General features: G+C 40.2%; 1 protein-coding gene across 6 annotated transcripts in view; it reads left to right on the forward strand.

Annotated features, from left to right (window-relative positions):
* Positions 1-5,567: 5,567 nt before the first annotated feature.
* LOC124054208 (phospholipid-transporting ATPase ABCA1-like) overlaps positions 5,568-22,097 on the forward strand; it is a 131,361-nt gene continuing 114,831 nt past the window's right edge. For 5 of the 6 annotated variants that reach the window (XM_046379899.1, XM_046379901.1, XM_046379897.1 and 2 more), the window contains exons 1-7: positions 5,568-6,082; positions 11,581-11,710; positions 14,917-15,010; positions 15,254-15,395; positions 15,514-15,641; positions 17,751-17,878; positions 18,750-18,947. In XM_046379899.1, coding sequence (XP_046235855.1) covers positions 11,645-11,710; positions 14,917-15,010; positions 15,254-15,395; positions 15,514-15,641; positions 17,751-17,878; positions 18,750-18,947 — 756 coding nt within the window. In that variant the 5' untranslated portion in view covers positions 5,568-6,082; positions 11,581-11,644. The remainder of the gene's footprint in view (positions 6,083-11,580; positions 11,711-14,916; positions 15,011-15,253; positions 15,396-15,513; positions 15,642-17,750; positions 17,879-18,749; positions 18,948-22,097) is intronic. The other variant, XM_046379898.1, reaches the window with a different exon arrangement.

The raw sequence follows: 22,097 nt of genomic DNA on the forward strand, positions 1-22,097 counted from the left end.
TATATTTTACAATTCACATTCACAGCAGAAGGAATAATTTTGGAAGGCTGATGGTGATGCATGTCAACAGGTTAGGCAATGCTGTCAAAATGATTATGTCTTATGCAGTCGAGCCAGAGCCGTCTCAACTCTCAATGGCCCCAACTCAGACAGGCCACACACTAGAAAAATAGATTTAACAGATTATAGAATAAGTTGTCAGCTTGATCTGTTCAAGATCCGTACATTGTCGGAAAGAATACAGAATGTTAACCTTCGCCAGTTTAGAGATCCTCAGTGTTAACACACTAAACACGCTAGAGAGGCTGTAAAATTTGAAGTCTCGAAACTTTTCTTGGACCAACTGCTGCATTCTGTGTTCTCCATCAGATTTTCAACACTCAGCTTCATTCAGGTTGGAATATTTCTGCTCCAAAAGCTTGTCCAGTTTTGTTTTCATCAAAACTGATTATTTGAGCTGTATTTAAAGTATTTTTTAAAAGTTACTCTCTTTGCAAACTTGGACTGAGTGTTTTAGGTTATTGTACTCTGATCATCCCTTTCAGCCTGTTCAGAATGCAGCAGAAGAATTTTTACAGTATGAAATTGGTTTAATTACAAATTTTAACTTTGTATCTATCACCTTTAATGCAATATTTTAATTGTTATTACAGGTTCTTCTGAATTTCCATATGAACTCAGATCAACAGACAAACCTCATCTGTTCAAAAGTGAAGTCAAAAGGAGGCTGAACATTTCCAGAACTACTTGTGAATAACAGCCTATATCTTCCTTAAGATTAGCAAAAAAGTGATTTTTACAAACATTGTTTTGCCTCTTAAAGAATTTTTTAAAATGATATTACAGATTGGTCCATTTGTTTTCCCCCCTTTTGAACAAAAAGTACATTTACTGCATCTGTTCAAAACAAGCACAAAAAACATTTAGGGCTTAAGTCTCTTGATTTCTCCCCAGTGGCAGATGCTTTTCACACACTCACTTTTTTTTTTCTCTGTTACTTTTTTTGGCATGCATATCTGAACTATTTGGCTACTCTACAGTTCCTCTCCAACAGATTGAGTCTTAAACTTTCTTTTTTTTTTTGCAACAAATGATTTCCAGAGGCCATCCATCAGTCTGGCTGATGAATTTGTGTCAGTTTTTAATGGGCCTGCAAACAGAAAGAGAAATTTGGTGAGAGGCCAGTCTCTGAGACGTGCTGCAAACACACACACACACACACACACACACACACACACACACACAGCTTATTAAGTGAAGTTCTGTATGATTATTTTTCTGAAAACTGAGCCTGGGACAAAAACACACCCACAGATGTCGACACACATGCGTCAGTCAGTCTCTTCAGTGAAAACAGTACGGACAGATAAGGCATAAGGTTAAGGTAAATACAGTATGTGTGTGTTTTCTAATATTAGCATTCTTATTGTCAGTTAAATCATCATAGTGATTAGCATGCACATGTAGTTTTCATGTGATGTCAGATGTCCTGCACTCAACCTTCCAACCTTCTTGCCATTTGGATTTAATTGAAAATTTAACCTCATATTATGTGTTGTGGTTCTTTATGTTGAGTGAAATATTTGTTTAAACTGACTGAAAATGGGATATTTAGTGATTAAAAACAGGCATACAATTCAACAGTGAAGCATAGCTTATATTCCCACAAGGGACACAGATAAATCAAAAAAAAAAATTCTCATTAGTGCTGCTTTTATCTTTGGTGCAAATGTTGGATTGTCTTCTCCCCGCTTTGAAACTTAAAACTGTAAAACAGTGTGATGTGTTACATGTGGGACATCTCTCATCTCTCAGAGTTCTTCAACGCACCGATCGGAGTTAGCTACCCTGTGTTTACAAGTCTGTCCTGAATGATTTGCAAATCAGTTTTCTTTGAAAACACAAAACCCATTCACATATGGGATCAGGGTTACTGTAGGGTTACTGAGTATTTTATTTAAACTTATGGAGATGAAAAGAAACTACATATATGCTTAATGAATGCAAAATGTATCCTAGCACCCAGTCAGTGTAGAAATCAACAGCATCTGTGCAACAAATGTCAGTGTTGTTCAATTCGGCTATTGATAACACGCTCAGATTTGGTCAGAAAATGCACCCAGGATCCCAAAAGACTTGTTAACTGCCATTCATTCTAATGAAAGTCTTCGCCAATACAAGTGAGTGCCCCAGTTAGCTGAACTGATGGAGCAGCACCAGCTACTGCAGGTAATACCACTGCTGAATTTGGCCCCATCAATATGCAAATAGCTGGCTTGGCGCAGTTGTTCCTGTGGTTCTGTATGCCAGTGTGGCAGCAGGTGTCACACCTGGCTGTGGCCTGCGGGACTATTAGCCCATTTATCACGGGCCGTCCTCATGCAAAGAGGAGAAAAATCGTATTTTTTACCTCTCTAATTTGGTCGGGCCAGTTTCCCAAACACTGCATTAACACACACTGTGTTGGCTGAGAGAGAGTGCGGGCAACCATGTGCTCCCACTGTTAAACATAAGCTCACCAGCTGACTATTTCCACTTGTCAGGAGAGGTTTAACTGGGTGGGCGTAATATGCAGTGAAGTTAATGCTAACCCCACAGATCCTGTTCTTATTTGTGGACATGGCTGGACCAACCGGCAGGAGTCGCTAGTGCAGTGACCAGGATGTGATCCTTGTGGTGGCTTCCCTTCACAGACTTTAGCCAAAGAGGGTATGCAAAATCCCTGTTCGTGGACGTTACTGTGGTTGCTGTTTTCATATCATGATAAATGGCTACGAAAAAGCAATATGAACTGACTCTCTCCAAGGGCCCGTGTAATGCTAATGTCGCTCTTATTTAAACTGCATTCAACTAGAATATCCTTTAAAGTCCTTGTGATTTTAAATAGCCTGACAAATTATGCTTTGAAATAAGTTTTGCCTTGTAGACCTCTTGCTTTTTTTTTTTTAATTAAAAATTAAATCACAATTTAAATGTTGAAAAAAAATCAGAAATATCTGTAATGATCAGTTCAAAATTTACAATAGTCAAGAATGCCCAATTTCATTTTATATATCTTCATTTTATAACATCATGCTTTTGTTTTTGTCCTCTTAACAAAAAGAAATGTATCTTTGTTATTGGCTAAGAAATGGTGGAACAGAACTTCTGCTTGGATCTGACGGCCTCAAGTGTTCAAATTTCAAGGTGTTGTTTTTCTCGCAGCAAATTTTCACTGCAGTCCATACAATGGCGGTGTCATTTTTCTTTTTTTTTTGTGAGAAGTGTTCTTCCTCTGCACAGTCTGTGTGGGCTGTGCTGGCTGAAGTCAAAACAAACACAATTGTACCCATGGCCGGTAGTCAGAAAGAGGCAACAGCATCTGTTGAGGCAAGGCTGTTATTTGTTTTCCTCAGCTTTCCTGCTTTTCTTTTCCCCAGGACAACAGTCCACCTGCAAAGAAGAAGACATAACACAGCATGCAGAGCCAAAATGCCAACTGTGACCCAACAGGGCTGTCTCGTGTTTATCCCTGCCCAGTGTCTGTCAACTGTCCTGTCTGTCCAGTCGAACACAGTTAACAAGCACCTGTGAGTTCACTCCTCACCTCATCTGCTGAAGGTGGGTGGTGAGGGGGTTGGGGGGCGTGGGGCGGAGGAGGGGGGGGGGCAGGTTCTTGTAGAAAATGAGGGTCGAAGGAAATAAGCGAACTAGTGAGCAGACATGGGGAGGTCTCCCTTGTGTTCGGTCGAGCTCAGTAAGCAGCCTGGAATATTGACTGTTCTTGTTTGGGTATTCATCTGTGATCACCCCCCCCCCCCCACACACACACACACACACACACACACCCACCACCGTTTTTTTTTTTTTCAATAACTGACTGAAATTGAAATGCAAGCGCACGAAAGTCTAAGCAAGTAATAGTGTCAGCTTGAACTTTGATGCAGATAAATAAATCAGTCAACTTTTCTGTGCTTGAACTCCCCTGAGCAGGCAATAAAATCAGCCAGGATTGCAAAGAAGCTTGTTACTCCTTCTAGTAGTTTGAGCTGTAAGGGGTATATATATATATATATATATATATATATATTTTTTTTTTATTTCCGTAGATCACAGCAAACATTAGTGCTATATCGTGTCTGAGTGGTGAGATGGTGTTGAAGGTGGAGCACCAGTGGATGTTTGTGTAGAATAAGCTGGTTTTTCCCTGCTTTATTTTAATAAATCAAACTCTTTTTTCCTTTTTTTTTTTTTTAGAGTGAATAAAGTTTGATGTTTTTAACGCACACGCCCCAGTTCATTTTACCATGCATGTTAGTCTGCAGGAACACTCGATCCAGCTCATTTTCAGCTTGTTAATTATTTTAGCTTTCTGTTTTTCTCCTTAGAAATAGGAAAAAAAAAACTTTCTGTGAATCATTCTGAGCAGACATCCCAAAGAAGGTGAATAATATCCCGATGCTGAGCTCTTCAAAGCCAGAAACTATTAAATTAACTATTTGCTGCACTGAATATTTGATTTCATTACAGTTTTTTTCACGACAGTGCTTTTCTCACTGTATGCTTGTTTAGCTTCTCAGCTTGTGGCCCCTTGGCTCATTCCTTCATGTCAACTTCTGGTTGCGTTCCCATCACCTTTTTTTTTTTTTTTTTTTGTTTTTCTCCTTAAGGTGTGTGAGCAACAAATTACAAGGTAGTGCTTTTTGCAAATGTGCACCTTGTTTTTTCATTAGTGTGACTGGACTAATACAGGAACCTGACCTGGGAACAGCAGGTGCACTCCACCGCACTGGCACCTTTGAGCGGCAGCACTTCATTAGTCGAAGCAATTACTTTTGGGCAATCGAGGTTTCACCTGCGTTCTGTGTGTGTGTGTGTGTAACGAATTGAAAGTATGGTCCTGCACACCCCCTCAGCGACTGTGAGGGACCGAAAAAGTTTTCTCTTGTAGTTTGCAAGAGCATTGAAGGAGGAGGAGGAAGAGGAGGAGGGTTTGACCTCAATCATGTTGAAAATGAACACAGATTAATCTGCTTTTTGAGTTCTTTACTGGCACACTGTACTTTTATCTGAAGATCTGGCTGGTATTTTTTCATTTGGTAGTTCAAATTTGTCAAACTTAAATGTCTCTTCAGAAGAATTTCAGGAATGTTAATCAAATGTTGTCATTTTTTTTTTTTTTTTGTGAGAATGATGAGTTGCAGAACTTTGTGTGACAAGCCTGCTCTCACTTTGTCCTGAAAGAAAAATGTTTTCAGTGACACGAGAAGAGTGAGCCTTCTTTGTTTATTTCCCATCTAAACAGCCATCTTATCTACATAATTACATCCTCCCAGTGCACCTTTGGTATTATTCTTTATCACCTGGCATAATAAACTCTTAGCCCCCTTGTTACCAAATTATATAGATGCTATAAAACCCCACAGTCACTGCACTTAGCTGCTCCCCCTCTTGTGGCACATTCAGTTGATCATCAACAGCATCATCAGACTGGCGCTGTCTCACGGTAAATAAATACACATCCCATGATCCCATCTGGTCTCTAACCTCTTTAATTGACGTCTCACTTATTAAAAAAAAAAAAAAAACAGAGGGGGGGGTTTAGGACTAATTAGTTTATGAATAATTTGTGCTAAGTCAACAGGTGACTACATTTCCAAAGTTGCCCTGTGAGACACACGTGAGTGTGAAAAGCGAGGCCAGCGGAAATGCAGGGCAGCGGTCCTTGTTCGCCCTCCTCGCCTCGCCAAGCGACTCGGACCAGGCTACAAGAAGCGGACACACGTGTGCTGCGAGGGGACTGAGCTTTAGGGGGAAACCTGCAGTGTAATCTACACCACCTGTGTGCTTCCCGGCCGCTGCTGCTGTGTATTACTGTGGCTACAGTCGCTATGACAGGCTCAGCAGAGGTCATTTGCATAGTTTATGACTCGGGGTAAAAGGAGATGTCGAGCATTACAGGTAGGCAGGGAGTGTGCGTGGGAGAAAGAGGTTGTAAAAAAGTGTGGCTTTTTGTGGCGTGAGAGCCAACTGCTTCATCAAATCCATAATCCATCTGTCGGTCCTGAGATGTGCTGATGGGTGGAAGCCAAACGGCTCGGAGGTAGGTTTGTTTCTGACATTTTGTTTTGCTAACACATGTTTTGTAGCCAAGCTTGTTGTGACGCTGTCTGTCTTCTTCGTGGTCACGGTGGTCTTCTTCTTCTTGTCCTTGTTCTTCTTCTTCTCTTGTTGTTGTAGCTCGCTCTGTGCTCCCCAGGCTAGCTCGACCTCAGGCCCGGGTATCCATAAACACTTGCGCCTGTGTTTGTCTGCGCCTGTCTCGTCTGCAGTGGATCAAATAGAGTGCCCCGAGAACTGCTTATCTTATTTGAAAGCATTTAATAAACCGGTCTCTGGGGCTGGCTGCTTTTTAAAATGGAAATAAAGTAGCTGTGAGGGCATTGAAAGATTTAAAAAAAAAAAAAGAAGAAAATTAAGCATTTATTGTCTTGTGTTCTGTGATAATGGTCGACCGAATGTCAGGAAATCTAAACATGCTCACGTGCGCTTGTTTGCTGAATCATACATGGAAAAACAATGAACTTTGACCCGTGTTGCGCAATATTACCGGAATGCTAATGATTTACACCGAGCCTGGCACAGGCCGTGAAGGGGCGTCATATGAGGCGCCTTTGTGCTGGATACTGTATGTGCTAAGTAATGTCTTCTTGAATGACATGTCTTAATGATTCATCAAGTGCAAAAATGTATCCTTCTCTTTTTATTTATCAGTTTCATTTGTTTTTAATGAATGAGTAATTAGCTGCTAAAAGTGATTGACAGGCTGCCCCAGGAAGCACAGTTACCAGAGCTTAAAAAATACTGCAACTCTAAAACTAATTACCTGTAATGACTGACTTAATATCAGTGATATCGTTTTGACTGACTGCGGTACCACAGCTTAAAATATCTGTGATTAAAGGGAGCGTTTGGTGCAAAAGGTTGAATTAGTGACAGAAGTAGAAGTGTACGGCATGTACACACTTTTCCTCTGTGTGTATGTCTTTCACTCACACATAAGGATGGAAACAGTTCATTTTGATCAAAGGGAAAACTTTCGGGATGTGAGTAACTGTGGTTATAACAGGTCTTTTTTAAAGTGTTTATGCTGCAGATTTGATTTTCTAGCCTGGAATGGCTTATTCTTTCTGTCAGATGTCCAGTCATTATCTCACTTGTTGCATCCAGTATTGCGCTTTGTGTCAGCAGAGGGGCCATGTTGCCATTTTATAAGCTTGTGTTGATACGAAATGAACTTCCTCCAAAACCAATTAGAACGTTCCTGAAGGACTTTGCACTTCTTTTGCTGAGAATGCGGTGCGAGGATCTGAAAGATAATCGAGATCCGTCTTTGGGTCAATAAACTCCCTGTCACCTCGCTGAACTTGTACAGGGGCATGAAGAGGGACAATGAAGAGAACAATGTGCTCATAGTCAGTGCAAGTCAGGTTTAAGCTACGGCTGGGCTAATACCACTAGCTGAGTTTGGGACTGAAACTGAGGAAAAAGCTACAAGATTCAAGATTCAAGAGTCTTTATTGTCATTATGCAAGCATAATGAAATTTTGTGCAGATTCTCGGCTTAAAAACACACTTATAAATAGTCAGCAGAAAATTAAAATTGCACACTTAAGAAAAAATATAAAAATATAAAATACAAAATACAAAATGAAGTAAAATGAATTACAACTGAATGAAGTTGTTACAGCACGGCTGAGAAGAAGAAGAAGAAGAATCAGCTTTAGTGGCAGTATATATATCTTTACACAAACTGAATTTTTCCTCTGCATTTAACCCATCCTTGCTTGAACACGCATGCAACACCCAGCAAAATACATGCAATGAACACACACACGCGCAGGAGGAGTGTACTGTCATGTCAGTTGCCCGCGGAGCATTTAGGGAGTTAGGTGCCTTGCTCAAGGGCACATCAGCCGTTAATAATGGAGGGGAGGATTGCGTTGATTGTTCACCCCACCCAAATTTCCTGCTGGTCCAGGGATTCGAACCAGCAAACCTTCAGCCACAAGTCGCTTCTCCAACCTGGAGGGTGCAGCCGTGGCCTTGAGGTTGGAGAAGCTGCTATAGTTGTATAATTAGTGCTGGACGTGCAGTTACATCACCTAGAGAGGATGAGCTTGAATATGCAGGGCCACTGGTATCTGTGTATTTAGCAATATTTCTGAAAATAAATGATTGTTGTGGAACATACTGAGCGGACAGAGAAACTGGGTCACTGGTAGAACTCATTGTCACTGCTTGCATTCAACCCGCAGTCCTCTGTGGAGGAGCGAGCAGGTAGCTATAAATGTTTCAAAGCCATCTTTGAAGCCTGTAGAGTTGGGTTTTTGATATTTAAAACCCAGGTTCTTGGTAAATCATAAATGCAATTTTCAATAAGTGATGGAAATATATTTTTCATATAGTCTTGAGATGTATCAAACATTGAATTTTTACTTTGTTTTTTTTATACCAATGTTTGCGATTTGCACTGCTTTTTTACTGTTTATTTATATTATTTTTTGCTGCCTTCATATTGAAATCAGCGTTAAAGGTGAGACTGAGCTGCTGTGCAACACTTTTCTTCTGTTTGGATGACAGCAAAAATATATTTATTTATTTCTGATATTCTCAAATTGTTCTCAAAACTACAGGTAGGAGTTTTAAGGATCTCTTCTACATGACAGATACACTACAATTAAGAATAAATCAGAAATTCTCTTAATGCCTCTTTTTTTTAAAGAACATTTTATGAGTTTAGATTATTGTTGCACAATCAGCTACAGCAGCATGATCTGGACCCATGCTGCTGATTAAATTGTACAGCAATTAAATCACTAGACTGATCATGCTGGTGTTTGAGGGAGGAAAAAAAAAAAGAACAATGAAAAATAAATGACCTGAATATATTATCCAAAGAGAAGGTGTTGAGGTGCCTTGTAATGTATCACATAAGTTTGAATCTGCCTTCTCACAGTGCATGGTATGAATTCCTGTTGTAGCGAGCTTGTAAGGCAGCTTATGATAAAGATGGAGTTAGAGAGAGGGAAAAAAGACGGATTGAATGAAGGAGCACAGGGACCATTATACCCATCAGAGGGCTCTGGAGGCCCCCCTTGTAACGGATGTCGTAGACGTTCTGTGCTGTCTTCTGTTCTCATGCTGTATGACAAATGTCTGTTTACTGTTTCGATCATCCTCGGGGCTGAAATAATGCACTTTGCTCTCCCCGGTCCCCAAACACCAGGCATGCATCAGCACTTATACCCTCTCAATACTTTTTTCCTTTTTTTTTTTTGTATCACTACATTCTCTGCCTTTCTGTCTTCCTTGGTGCTTTCTTTGGAACTAATGACACTGTGAAGAGCTGATGCCAGTGCCTGATGGCCACAGTCTTGTGAATAAAAGGAGTCCAAAAAGCGGTGAAAAGAACTTATTTCAATTATTCTCCACACTCCCAGTTGTAGATTAAAAAGAGGATTTGGAAAACACTCTTCACACTGCATGGTTTTTGTTCCCGGGAGAATTGTGTTCACTGTGTTTTGTAACACTGCTGCTGCAATGCAAATCGCAATCATACCCTCTCTTGTTACTTGTTATCTGCTCTTTAGATGCAGAATTGAAAAAGAGTCCTTGAGCTGGGCTTTTCCACAACGCTCGCCCACACACACACACACACACACACACCATCTTTTACAGACACCTCTCTTTTCTCAGATACCAACACAACTGTCTCTCTCTCACACACACACATTTTTGACGTATGGGTTGAGTATATTCTCAGAGATGTTGTTTGCCCTTTATGCTTGACGTGATTTCGCAGTGGAGGTGGTACCAGGCTGTGCTTCTCTCGCACTCTACGTGTTTCAAAAGACAAGGCTTGAAAGCGGTGGAAGCGACATACTCAATTATACAAACACTGATGGAGTCGAGTGGTCATGCGTATACGAGGCCTCTATGTAAAGATCCAGGCCATTTCCCCCCCCTGCTCAGCTCTGTAACCAGCATGCCTTTCCCAGAAGATATAGAAAGTAATCCTTGGATTGAAAGATAAAACAAATAATTACAAGGAAAGCCACTGTGGAGGAGGCGATGTTAGCGTACATTCATTCTACAACAATCTGTGGTAAATGCCAAAAATATGGAATGCATTTGGTAACTTCATAACAGCTTGAACATTACAAACTGCTATTGCCAATAAAACAAAATGTTAGTCAGGAGAGTGTACACTTAGTCACCAATATTGTGCAGCAGATTATTCAGTGGCCTTTAGTGCTATCATTCTTAAGCCCATTAGAACTCATCTGGCTATTGAAGTGAGGAAGTGAGGGAGTCTTAGCTTTCCCATGACAGTAAATAAAACATCCATGAAGTAGCAGTAAATAATGTAAACACACAGAGGGAAGATGGAACCCTTACAGAAAGAGGAAATGGAGCGTTAAAAGGTGGCACATTTGTCAGGACTACCCTTGGGCTAAAAAGCTCATCCCCATCCCCACCTGAAACCACCTTGTGCACATACTGTAAGCTTAAAAGTCTCCTCAGAGCACCAGTGGAAGTGCTCTGCCGCATGTTTGAAGCACAGCTGGATAACTCAGGTTGATTATTAATAACAGCTAACTCAATTCTTCGATGTTTTGTGGCATTTAAAATCCCTCCTGGCGGTTGTAATTTTTGGTACTGGAATGCAAAACATTAAATGAAACAAAGTTTAGTGTTTAAATGTTGTTTTTTTTTTGTTTTACCTGTAACCAAGTTATTGTTTGGTTACAGGTTAGTGCATCATTTCAGCAAGATCAGTTGTTGCAAATAAATAAATAGAAACATTTAAAAAGTCTGTCTACCTAACCCACTGTCTGTGTCTGGAACATATTTTAAATGGACCCTGGAAATTGGTAAAACTATCAGTAATATCTAACATTCCTGTAGTAATGAATAGAACCTCACAACTTGCCAATAATTCAACTGTAGTCAAATGAAATACTGTTGGTTTTTAGTAAAGGTCATACTTGTTGTTGCCTTGTAAAAATGCCATGGCAGATCTATTTGTTTGTTATCTGTGTAATCAGTGTTCAGTGGCTAATAAAACCTCCAGTAAACATTGAACAGCATTCTTTGATCAACATGAAAAGTGAGAGAGTTGCCCGTGCAGGTTTTGTCTTTGATTTTACTCTAGTCACCAAAAAAGAAGAGAGAATGATTAATTGATGGAGAATTTGTAGCACAGCAGTGGTTAATGAGGCAAAGAACACAGTTTACATTGCCTCATCCCCCTTTAGGAAGAATAGAAAAGAGATTTTGGTTTTGACCTAATAGCTCTACATGCAGTACATTAAGTAAAACAACCACATGGCCTTTAATAAAGATTCTTACATTGAGGATCCGTGTGATGAGACGTTGCCCCATCCTGAGATTTGCTGTGTGTAGGTGATAATAATTCTTAGAACAGGTGCTGCACCATCAGCCCCAAGGTCTGGGGAAGTGAATGATTAGTGGCACTCCCCCAAGATGCATTGCTCCTCTGTATTAAAACCAAACTCTGCCTTTTATTCCCTCCAGGGTTTATTAAGTGGGCCAGTTGCCATAGCGACGCTTTGGCAGGATATTGCCAGGATAAGCCGTAATGGGTCTCCTGACGCAGTTCACTCTGCTCCTGTGGAAGAACTTCACTCTCCGGAAGAGACAAAAGGTACACTTGTGCTCACCAAAACCCCTTTGCAAATCAACGTATATCTGCTAAAAATGGTCAGCAATGGAGGGAAAATGAGAATATGGTCCCAGGGTTGTGTCATCAAGGGCAACTAAGTTATTCATGGGAGGGACGGGTAATCGGGGGGATTTACGGCGAAAATTGTCTCCTATAGAAGAAAGCTGCCTTTAACTCTCCCGCAAGAGAACAAGAACAATCTTACCTTAATGCCAGCCAATTTCAAGTGTCACCTTCAATATTTGGAGATATATCTCTTGTGCATGTTATGTCACATTGCCTGTATTTTAGTTCTAACAAAGCCAGTCTCTGGCCTAATGGAATGGGATGGAGAGTGACGAATGTTAAATGCTTTGTTTGAAGGGCAAATGCTCTTTCTGGCTTTTCTTGCAAACTCGCTGTCAGAGCCTGTTCCTCAGCAGTGTTATCCAAAACTTTGATATCATTGCAGTTAACAAAACATGTTACCTGACTGTGAAAGGTTATCCATTTTTCCTCTTCAACTAAAAGCTCAAATGCCCCGACTGATATTTCTTTTTATATTTTACAATGCACTTATCACTAAAGAAGAAATTTCCTTTTTCACACTTCCACTGGCAGTTCAGCTGCTTTCGGTATGTATGTATGCTTCAAATGTTAGTTCACTTATTACATTCAAAATGACAATTTGACTGCCTGCAGGGATTCGAGTTCAAACCAGAAATCCAGCTGCTTTTGGCTATTAAAACTGCCTGTGTTTCAGCTTCAGCTGACACATTCGTGAAGCAAACATTCAACATTTTACAACGTTTATACTTGTTTGCAGTGTTTGAACCAGCGATTTTCAGTGTCAACAGGCAAATTTTTCTTGAAATGGTGTTGCCTTTTTCCTGTTTATAGTAGGTTTTGTTTGGGGATTATGTGAACTCTTTCGATTTATGTGCACTAAATAGAATATGGACAAAATGGTAACTAAATGCAAATACTTTCTGAATATAAACAATACAGATTGATTTTAAACACTGATCCTGGTGTTGGCATCATATGAGTGTCCACCTCAGTGATGTTAAAAAATTTTCCAAGAATACTTGAACCCTGCTATTGAAATTGTATTGGAAGTCTTTTCGATATTGTTCCTTCACCAGGACCATTTCCCTGAAACCCAGTCATTACTGTCTTCTTCTCAGAACAGACAATGGCCTACACATGATTAGCCAGTGATATATGGTGGATATTATTGCCTCTGATGTCACCCAGAGCAACCAAGAGGTCACATACTGTGGGGAGATAACAGTAACACCATGTGTTGCAACTGCATCTCAAGGGTCAGAACAAGTTGCCATGGAATATGGTTAGCCTGATGACTCATTTCTGAGAGGGATATTCAGTGTGTTCTTTGATTAATATCCTTGCAGTGATGAGCGTCACCCCCCCATTTTTTCGTTAGGGGTTCCAGCACAGCAGCGTTTCAGTTGCCAGAATGGAACAAAAGACATCTTCCCAAAAAAAAAATCTGCTTTCATCAAAGTTCATTCTTTCTTTGAATAACTCAAGGCAAAGTCATTTTGCATTTTTGCAACTTTGTATCTGGGAAACATCCCCCTTGTTAATTTTCTCTACCAGCAGAAAGAACATGATGGTATCTGTTGTATCAGAAAGAACTATGTGCCTACTTTTTCCCTAAAATATGTAAGGGAACAGTGGTGGTTTTGTGCATGGAATGTGGGATATTTGGCCAATGTCAACATGAAATATTATTATTAGACAAAACCAGTGGGAGTTAGCAAGGACAATGACGCTTCTGGAGGGCTTGTGGAGGTTAATGACCAATTATATGAATGCCTCACCAAGCATTTTAAGATTTTATAACAGGCATGAAACTGATTTTATGGTCCAGTATTTCACATAATTTCATAGGAGGAGATTATCTATTCACAAAGACGCTGGTGTCCGATGGCAAATGCCTGGGGAGCTAGACATTGAGAAAGTCCCCATGATCTCTGTGTTCCCTCTCCATGCCTTTTCTTTGGAATACATTATGATAATTCACCCTCTCAGCAGAACTACATCCTCTCTGACATACAGACTGGAGGGAATTAAAGGACAGAATTAGAAATTCTATCTAGTTTCTTTGAAATATGTGCACTGTGACTTTCTCCAATTTTCTCATCTGTAATTCATTGACAAAATTATAGAAGTGAAAATTCACTCTGGATTTATATATACACCAAACTGAACTTAATAAAATGTGTACAACCGCCACCGCTCATCCTTATTCTGCTGCAGAAACCCTCAATTCATGAGGTTCCCACGGTGCTATATAACAAGCAGTGTGTATGATTGTATTTTTCTCACTTCTACCTGCCCTCCACTTTAACTATGAAGACAGGAACCTCAGTATAGTCTTCTGTTCGACAGTTACAAAGTCCGCACGTTACCAAAACGGGAGCAGGAAACTGGCGGCCTGGAGCTTTCCTGCTGGTTCCTCTAAGCAGGTCACTCCAGCAGAGATGTTGGGAGGCGTGAGTGTGCAGGCCGACCATGGCAGCTGAGGTTAGAGCGTTAGAGAGGACTCGGCGGGTGAGCACGGCGCTCGGCGAATGGGGCTGTTGAGCCACATTGTGCCAAGGGACGCGTAAAAGCCTAGATGGAAGAGGTTGTTGGGGGTGAAGAGTCAGGGAAGAATGAGCTGCAGCATTGTAATATCTTACTGGTGCACATTACGCCCTGCGGGAAACACTTCATTGCGGGGATGAAGTGCCTTTATGAAGCGAAGTCTGCTGTTGCACAAAATGTTACTCGACCATCAACTTGCAGAGGTGCCCGTTACCTTGACTCGTGTGTAAAGAAGTTTCCACTATGACAGCAGTGATAAAAATAAGCATGTAGGTGTGTTTGGTAAATGTGGAAGCTTGAGCTTGGAATACACCAAGGCGGTTCAGATATATATGTCGAACCTCCAAACTCTTGTGTCTTGGTACTTGGTCTCTAGAATAGCCCTCAAGGCAAACTGAAGGGGGAATATGAGAAACGATGTAGTGAACAAGTTAAGCCTTGAGGTCATCCGTTTGTGCGGGTTTTGCACCCTTTCAACGCCTGTTGCACTAAAGGAAAAGACCTCATGTGAAAACAATGAACGATGCCATCCATTATATGATATAAGATCACAAGCAAATTTTGAAAATAAGACGACTTTGTCCTCTGTGCAGGTGCGGCTGGTCATCGAGATTATATGGCCTCTGTTTCTCTTCTTCATACTGGTGTGGGTGCGGTCCACCAATAAACCATTTTACAAAGGCCAATGTAAGTAGAAGCACTGTTATAATGCTGAACTTCACTCGAACCTGCAGAACAACCACTCAGGTTTTAATGTGAGTTTGTATAACGAGTCATAACTCCAAGTTAGTACATATATAACATAAAAACGTGGAGGAAAATATAACCTGATATGAACCCTTGTTGTGACATCGCTGCATCTGTATTTCAAAACGACAAAGTGTTAGTCACGCAGCTGGGCAGGTGAATACAGTAAATCTATTCCTTTAGGTCACTATCCAAATAAAGCCATGCCATCGGCTGGTGTGCTGCCCTGGCTTCAAGGTATGATTTGTAACATCGACAATCCTTGTTTGAGCTATCCAACGCCAGGAGAGACACCAGGCCAAGTCAACAACTTCAACAGCTCCATGTACGTATTGTGACGTTTCCTTCTCTGTCCTCTAAGATTTTGTGCATGAGAATTTAACTGAATGTGACTTCAGATTTTATATCTATTTAAAATCTTCTTTGTTTTTCTTGTCAACCAGAATTGCTGGGATATTGATAGAATTCCAAACCCTCCTGGTGAACAGATCTATTCTCAGCAAGGCGCAATTGCTAGCCGATGACATCAACCAGTGGACTTCAGTCATGTCACAGGCTAATCCCGCTAATGGTAAGCGAATTTGGGTATCACATTCTTAATGCACAGACTTTAAACAAAGTATTCAGGAAAGAACCTTGTTACCAAATGCTGTCTAGATTGGGTATCTTGATATAAAATTAGTTATGATTAAAATATGGTGTGTATAGAAAATACTCAGCCTCATCAGCAATCACTCTGCTGTGTCTTTATTAAGTACTCTTCATCAAGGAAAGTATCCCCTTCATGCAGATGACAACTTGGAGGATTTGTTATTCCCCTTTATCCCTCAAAAACAATGCTGTGATTATTTATGATGCAATTTGCCGTGCAGACTGACAGATCGTTTGTCTTGATAAGTTGCTGCTTTGCATTAGGCTCATTTAGCCTGATGATATTCAGATTTTCATACGGCACCTAATTTGCAAAAAGACAAAGGAGGAGGGGAAGGGGGGGGTGCTGTTCAACAAATGCATTGTGGGCCATTTGCATTTTGGGGTCGCTGGCTTGTAATATACAAGATTAAATCCATCAGAGATCTAAGCCCGGGTATAATTAATGGCATTCACTGTCTGACGCCAGAGCACAAAAGGTCATTAACAAGAATGGGGAATGGAGTACTATCAAAAGACTAGGATGGCAAAGGCGATTGTGTTGTCCTTTTTTTATTTCTTTATTTTTTTTTGCCAGAGGTTGATTAAAAGACTCAGGTGGTCACTTCAATCAAAAGGGCAACAGTGTTCAGGAGGCGCCCTGAGCATGTTCTGCTTCCCCATAATTTAACTGTGTCTGCCCCCCCTTGATGCTCCTGCAGTCATGAGGGACATAATAATATATATTCAGTAAAGAATAAGGAGGTATTGTATAGAGTATAAGCATAAGCACATCAAGTAGCATAATTAACTGCAGACAATGCCGAATGATTGTTATATTCCTCAAACATTTATCTTTATTGAACCTTGAATAACTCCGTACAAGTCACCCCCCCCCCCTCCATCCTGATAATTGACTAACTTGCATGTATGAGACTTGCAAATGAGCTGATCTAATTAAATTACGTAACCCCTTCTTAACATCACATGTAGAAAACACATGCTGTATGGAAACAGTATGTTCATGCATGTGTGACTATGCTGTAGCAGGATCCCTCCTATGCTGAGCCGTTTTGTGTGTGTGTGTGTGTGTGTGTGTGTGTTGGGGGGGGGGGGGGGGGGGGTTAACAATGATCAGTCAATTGGTTTTTCAAGCTGGCTCTTTAAAGTCCAGACTACCTGTGGGCAGCTAATCAGGAGAAAATGGCTGATTAAAAATGTGGTACATGTTTAGCAACAAATTATCCACCACTCATGCAGTTCAAGTGTTCATCTCCTAATTGCACCAGTGAAGGATTTAATTGCAACAGTCATCTAAAAAGCATAATTTAAAATCAAATTTATCAGATCATAATGCCACTCCAAGCAACATGCGTGACAAAACCAAATCATTGATTGTTTTACTAAGATGTGTGCATGAAATTTGAGGATTTTAATTTCATTTTACTTACTTTTGCTAATTTTCATAGCTTGACCATTGCCTTTTTTTAGTTATTTAACCATTCTCTCCACTGAAATCCCTGGATTTAGAAGCACAGTAGCTGCACTGCAGTGATTTTTGTAAAGTCAGGGAACTGAGCCTCAACCTTGTCCTTTCAACAAGAGAATAATTTCTGTGGTGCTTTGCTTAGATCAACCTTTCACTGTTTCCACTGTAGTGGAAGGGCTGCTGTCCTATTAGTTACACGGCAGGCTCTTCTGCATGGGTGTCTTCTCATGGTGTCTGTGAGGGCAAATGACACAAGTCTCACACACGTTTCTGCATACGCCCTTAATCGTGAAGAGCAGTGTGAAAATCAAATGCGGGAGGATGGACAAAGATCACAGACAGAGACGGAAATGCTGCAGGGTGGGCCGCACAATATCTGCAGTGCAGATGGCAAGTGAGGTGGCTCTGTGGCTGAAATATAGCGTAAATCTGACCAGTTATCAGTGCACATGTAAACATAAACTGCATTGCTGTGTTCTATATTTCATCTTGTGCTGTTTAGTAAAAGCATTTTAAATTGTTACATTTTTAAAATTCAGTTTTTCCATCTTTATGTTTAAGCTCAACCAGTGATCCTAAGAAGTATTCTGAGAGACAATGAGACTTTCTCCATTCATCTGAAAGACAATCTGTCAGCGCCACCAGCAGTGGTCCAAAGCCTCATGAATGCTGAGATTAAGCTCAATTCAGTGAGTATCATTTCTCTACTCTGCTTACATGCTGAGTCTCCTCCCAATCCCATCTGCTTTGAAACACAATTTTTCACCTCCCTTTGTACATGAAGGAATTTAAATGTTATAAAAATGCTCAAAAGAGTGCCAAAAGTGTTGCACTTGAACATTTAAGAATGAAATGTCCTAGCCAAGAACTGCCTCTGGGACTCCTTGTCTTGACAGTCATAATCAAAGGGAACCCTAGTATTTGCTCGACAGTTGTTTGAAGCTGCTTACGCTGATGAAATGATGATACAATGAAATTAAGTTGCAACAGCAATAAGAGCATCTTTTCTGCTCTGCAATGTACTGTGGGATGCACCAAGAAATATTAAATGAGCTGAAAGAAGGTAATTATGTTTCAGTGACATTGGCAAGGATGCTTAAATAAAATGTGTGCTGATTAGAAGCTCCCTACTGTGTATGAGGCATTCTGATGGTTGCAGTGGGCTCTTGTGCAAACTTTGCTATTTGCCCAGAAAGTAAAAGTTCACTTGTCTTCTGCTCATCTGTCACTGTATGCTGTCTGATATGATTTTTTTCTGTGTGCATGCATCTATGTGTGGGGGTTTTACTGTTTGTTTCTGTCAGGTTTTTCTCTGAAGTGTCGCTGTTTGTGCATATGTGCAGTACTTTATGTCATTCTTTCTTAGAGGGACGTTTAAGAAAAATGAAGCTTGATTAAAATGAAAACAAAACTTTACGTTTGAGTTGTGATGTCATTTTGCATACCATCTGCCAATAAAAGAAACGTGAAGGACGCCACACACCTGAATGAATAAGTTCGAGTCAAATTCAGAGTTCTCTTGTTTGTCGACTTCTACCAAGGTTGATATTTATTTTTCAGATGATAGGCATCCCAAGGCCAGGCAACCTGAGGAGCATCTTGTGTGAGGGGACAAATCTGGATCAGTATGTCCAATTTAGCAGCCAAGCCGAACAGGAGGCTTTTCAAAATGTCAGCTGCTCCCTCACTCCACAGCAGCTGATTAACACCCAGCAAGTCCTCCTGCAAAATCTGGATGCGAGGAAAGTGCTTTCCGAGGTGAGCTTTCCTTTGCCGTCATCCGCACATAACGAACAAAACTCGCAACATGTCTCATTTGAGTTTGATGAGAGGAATTTTGCATTGTAACTCGGGCACAATTAGTGTAATTTTGACAAAGTTGAAGAGTGAATGCATTTGGGAGCTGTGTATACCCTAATTGGCCTGATGGGGACACTGCAGTAATAATGCAGGATATGATGTCTATGTTTGAAAAGTCCCCATTCCTGCTCGGCAAGGTCGCCCAAATCTTGCATTCTTACAAATGACACTATCTGGGCTAATGAAGGTGGTATTAAAAATGTAAATTTGAAACTCTAAGCCACCGCTGGTGCAACTGAGGAGCAATGTGGAGGATGAATATGAAAGCTCCATCAGGCACTTTAAAGTCGAACTGAAGACACTGTGTGTATTTTTTCATTTTTCAACAGCGAATCAAATCATTCATTGGAAGCAAGGCTGAGCGATGCTGCTGTGTCCAGGTCTAAATATCAACAACATTTCCCTATATCATACACAGCTTTGGTTATGCACTTTTGTTATTCAAATTCTATTCCACTAGGAAAGTGAAACTTAGGTAGGCTAGCTAGCTTCCACTGGGAGTGGAAGTGGAAGCTTCCCTTCTAACACTGTCACTGGATATTACTTGTCGGTCATGTTATTACATCAGTACCTACAGAGTCAAGCAGGTTCTGAGCAGTTCAGTGCTGTGCAGTGTTTGCGTCCCATTATAAGAAAGAGGTGGTCTAGTACTAGCTGTCTATCATTCAAGGTTCCAAATGTAGCAATGGCAAATGGCCAGAATGTTAAAGCTCACAGTACAAGAAGTCTGTTAACCTCAGGACTTGAGTTCGGTTGTGAGGTGGAATTACTCAGAGTTACAGGGAGTCTAAATGTTTCCTGCTATCGTTAAAAACATCTATCATGTACCACCTTTACATTGTTTGCTGATAAAATGTGGCTTCTACATTGCTGAGCAGGCCCGCTTGTGCAGGGTTGGCGGTTCAAATGTGTTCCCGAGCTCCTGAGCAAACCTTTAGGTAGCGTAGGTGATTTTTGTATGCCAAAATTTCCTGTTGACTTTTCTTCTTTTTAGCGTTTTCTTCATGGGAGTTATGATAAATGAGAGATAAATAAAGTATACATGGTTTCACAGGGTAATTTTCGGCATGAATGTTCTATCAATTAAATAGTGTAAGGTCAAACTATCTGTGCAGATTAATACAATTTAAAAGTATGGGCACAAGGTCAGCTCTATCTATAATTCTCACATGGCTTGCTGTCAATTGAATTAGAAGATGATGATGTTCTGTGCCAACCAATTGAGTAACTGTTTTTAAAGTGAGCAGTTATGCTTATCTGGATCTGTGACTAAGAGAAGGAAGTCAAAGCTTTTTTTCTCAGTCTAAGCTTGCCAATTCATCAATGCCAAAACTAACACCTGAACACCTACTGCACCATTATCTTGTATTTTTATTTTTTTCCATTTTGAGTGAGAAATCATATTTTGTCCCACAGGGTCCAAGCTTTTAAAATTGTCATGGTGATTCACACCTCTGTGTCTTCAAGTGATTTTACTAGAATGCATGCAATCAGGTGGGAATTATTTATTAGAACCAAAGTTTTCTCGAGTTCTTTTAAATCTCTGAGCTCCCTTTGGGATGATGAAAGCCTGCACTTTTCTTTGAGTTTATCTTTGAGAGAAAATATATGGGACAGCAAATCCAATAAATAAGTGATAAGGCAGGAAGTTCGTAGGAGAGAGCATTTGAACAATTTAAGCCCACAGGCATTTTCAGACACAGAAAGAAAAAAAAAAAAACCAAAAGGCCAGACAAGATATGGTGCAAAAGCTCTTAAGCGCCGCAAGCAAATGGATGGAAAAGAACATCAAGCTCTCACACTTAAAGCTTGACGTCGCTGAATGATTGTGATAACAACAACTGCATAAAGAAAAGGACAAGGGAGGGTTTATCACTTAGGTAGATTTAAACGGTTCAAGAAGTTTGTGTTTAGGTTTCTGGAAATTGTTTCAGTAAAAAAAAAAAACAACAAAAAAATAAAACATTTGCATGCATGTGTGGCTCAACAAAGGTCATTTAAATGTCACAGTTTGTCTTTCATAGCATAATCTCCTTTGCAGTTCATTAGCTCAACAAATCTTCATGTTTCGTTCCATTTAACATATATGTGGTTATTTCATTTTTGTGGAATTATTTTTCTAATTAGTTTTCCTCATTAGCAAAAAGAAACCTGCACACAGCTACTGAAATCTATAGTAAGAAAATACAGAGGAAACTTCATCAGACGAGTACCTCAGATGACTTTGAGAAATCTTTTTTGTGCTGTTTTTTTTTTTTTTTACCTTGTCTTCCTCCTCTTGTGACAAGGATGGGCTTTTTCCTTCCATCGGTGACTTGTGTGTGGTTCGATGCTTTGCTGAGACTCCTCCGTTTTCTTGCTAAGTGTCCTCTTCATGTCTGAGAGTAAAAGTGATCCTAAATGAATCTGCTGGGGACTCAAACCATGCTTTAAAGTCTTATCTAAGAAATACTAAAGCAGTCTAAGTGCACCTGTAGTGGCCTTCTGATCCTTCTCCTTTCTGTCGTTCTGGATCTATGCCTTGCATACATTAATGACCTTTGTAATTTTAATTGCTGAAAGACAATACAGGCCTTCCTGTAACAGCCTATACTTGACACTTGATGCATGAAAATGACAGTGGTTGAAAGGGCATGCCATTTACTCCTTCTAATTGGACACATACTGTGTACCTTCAGAATGTCACTGTAACACACGGTAACACTTGTCATTTTAATGCAGCTTTTATGAACCACTGTCAGTGATGATGATGCTAGGATACAATTTACAGGTCAAATTAGTGTGTGTGTATAATGTCTATAAACCATTGGTGCCATAACTTTTCCCCTTTCCCTCCCCAGACTGAAACCTAATGATGGGCCACAGGTCATCATCATTATTATTATAATTTTTTTTAGAATAAATTTGAAATTTTTAAGGTTATATGTTATTTTAACATTTGCATTCTACTTCATTCTCCACCTTATTTTAAGTGTTTTAAGTTCTTGCTGTATTTGCTCTGAGATGAGATGAGCAAGCATATGGAGGAGACTTGTTGCTTATGAGCTT

Source organism: Scatophagus argus, chromosome 23, assembly GCF_020382885.2.
Source record: "Scatophagus argus isolate fScaArg1 chromosome 23, fScaArg1.pri, whole genome shotgun sequence".
Lineage (NCBI taxonomy): Eukaryota > Metazoa > Chordata > Actinopteri > Scatophagidae > Scatophagus > Scatophagus argus.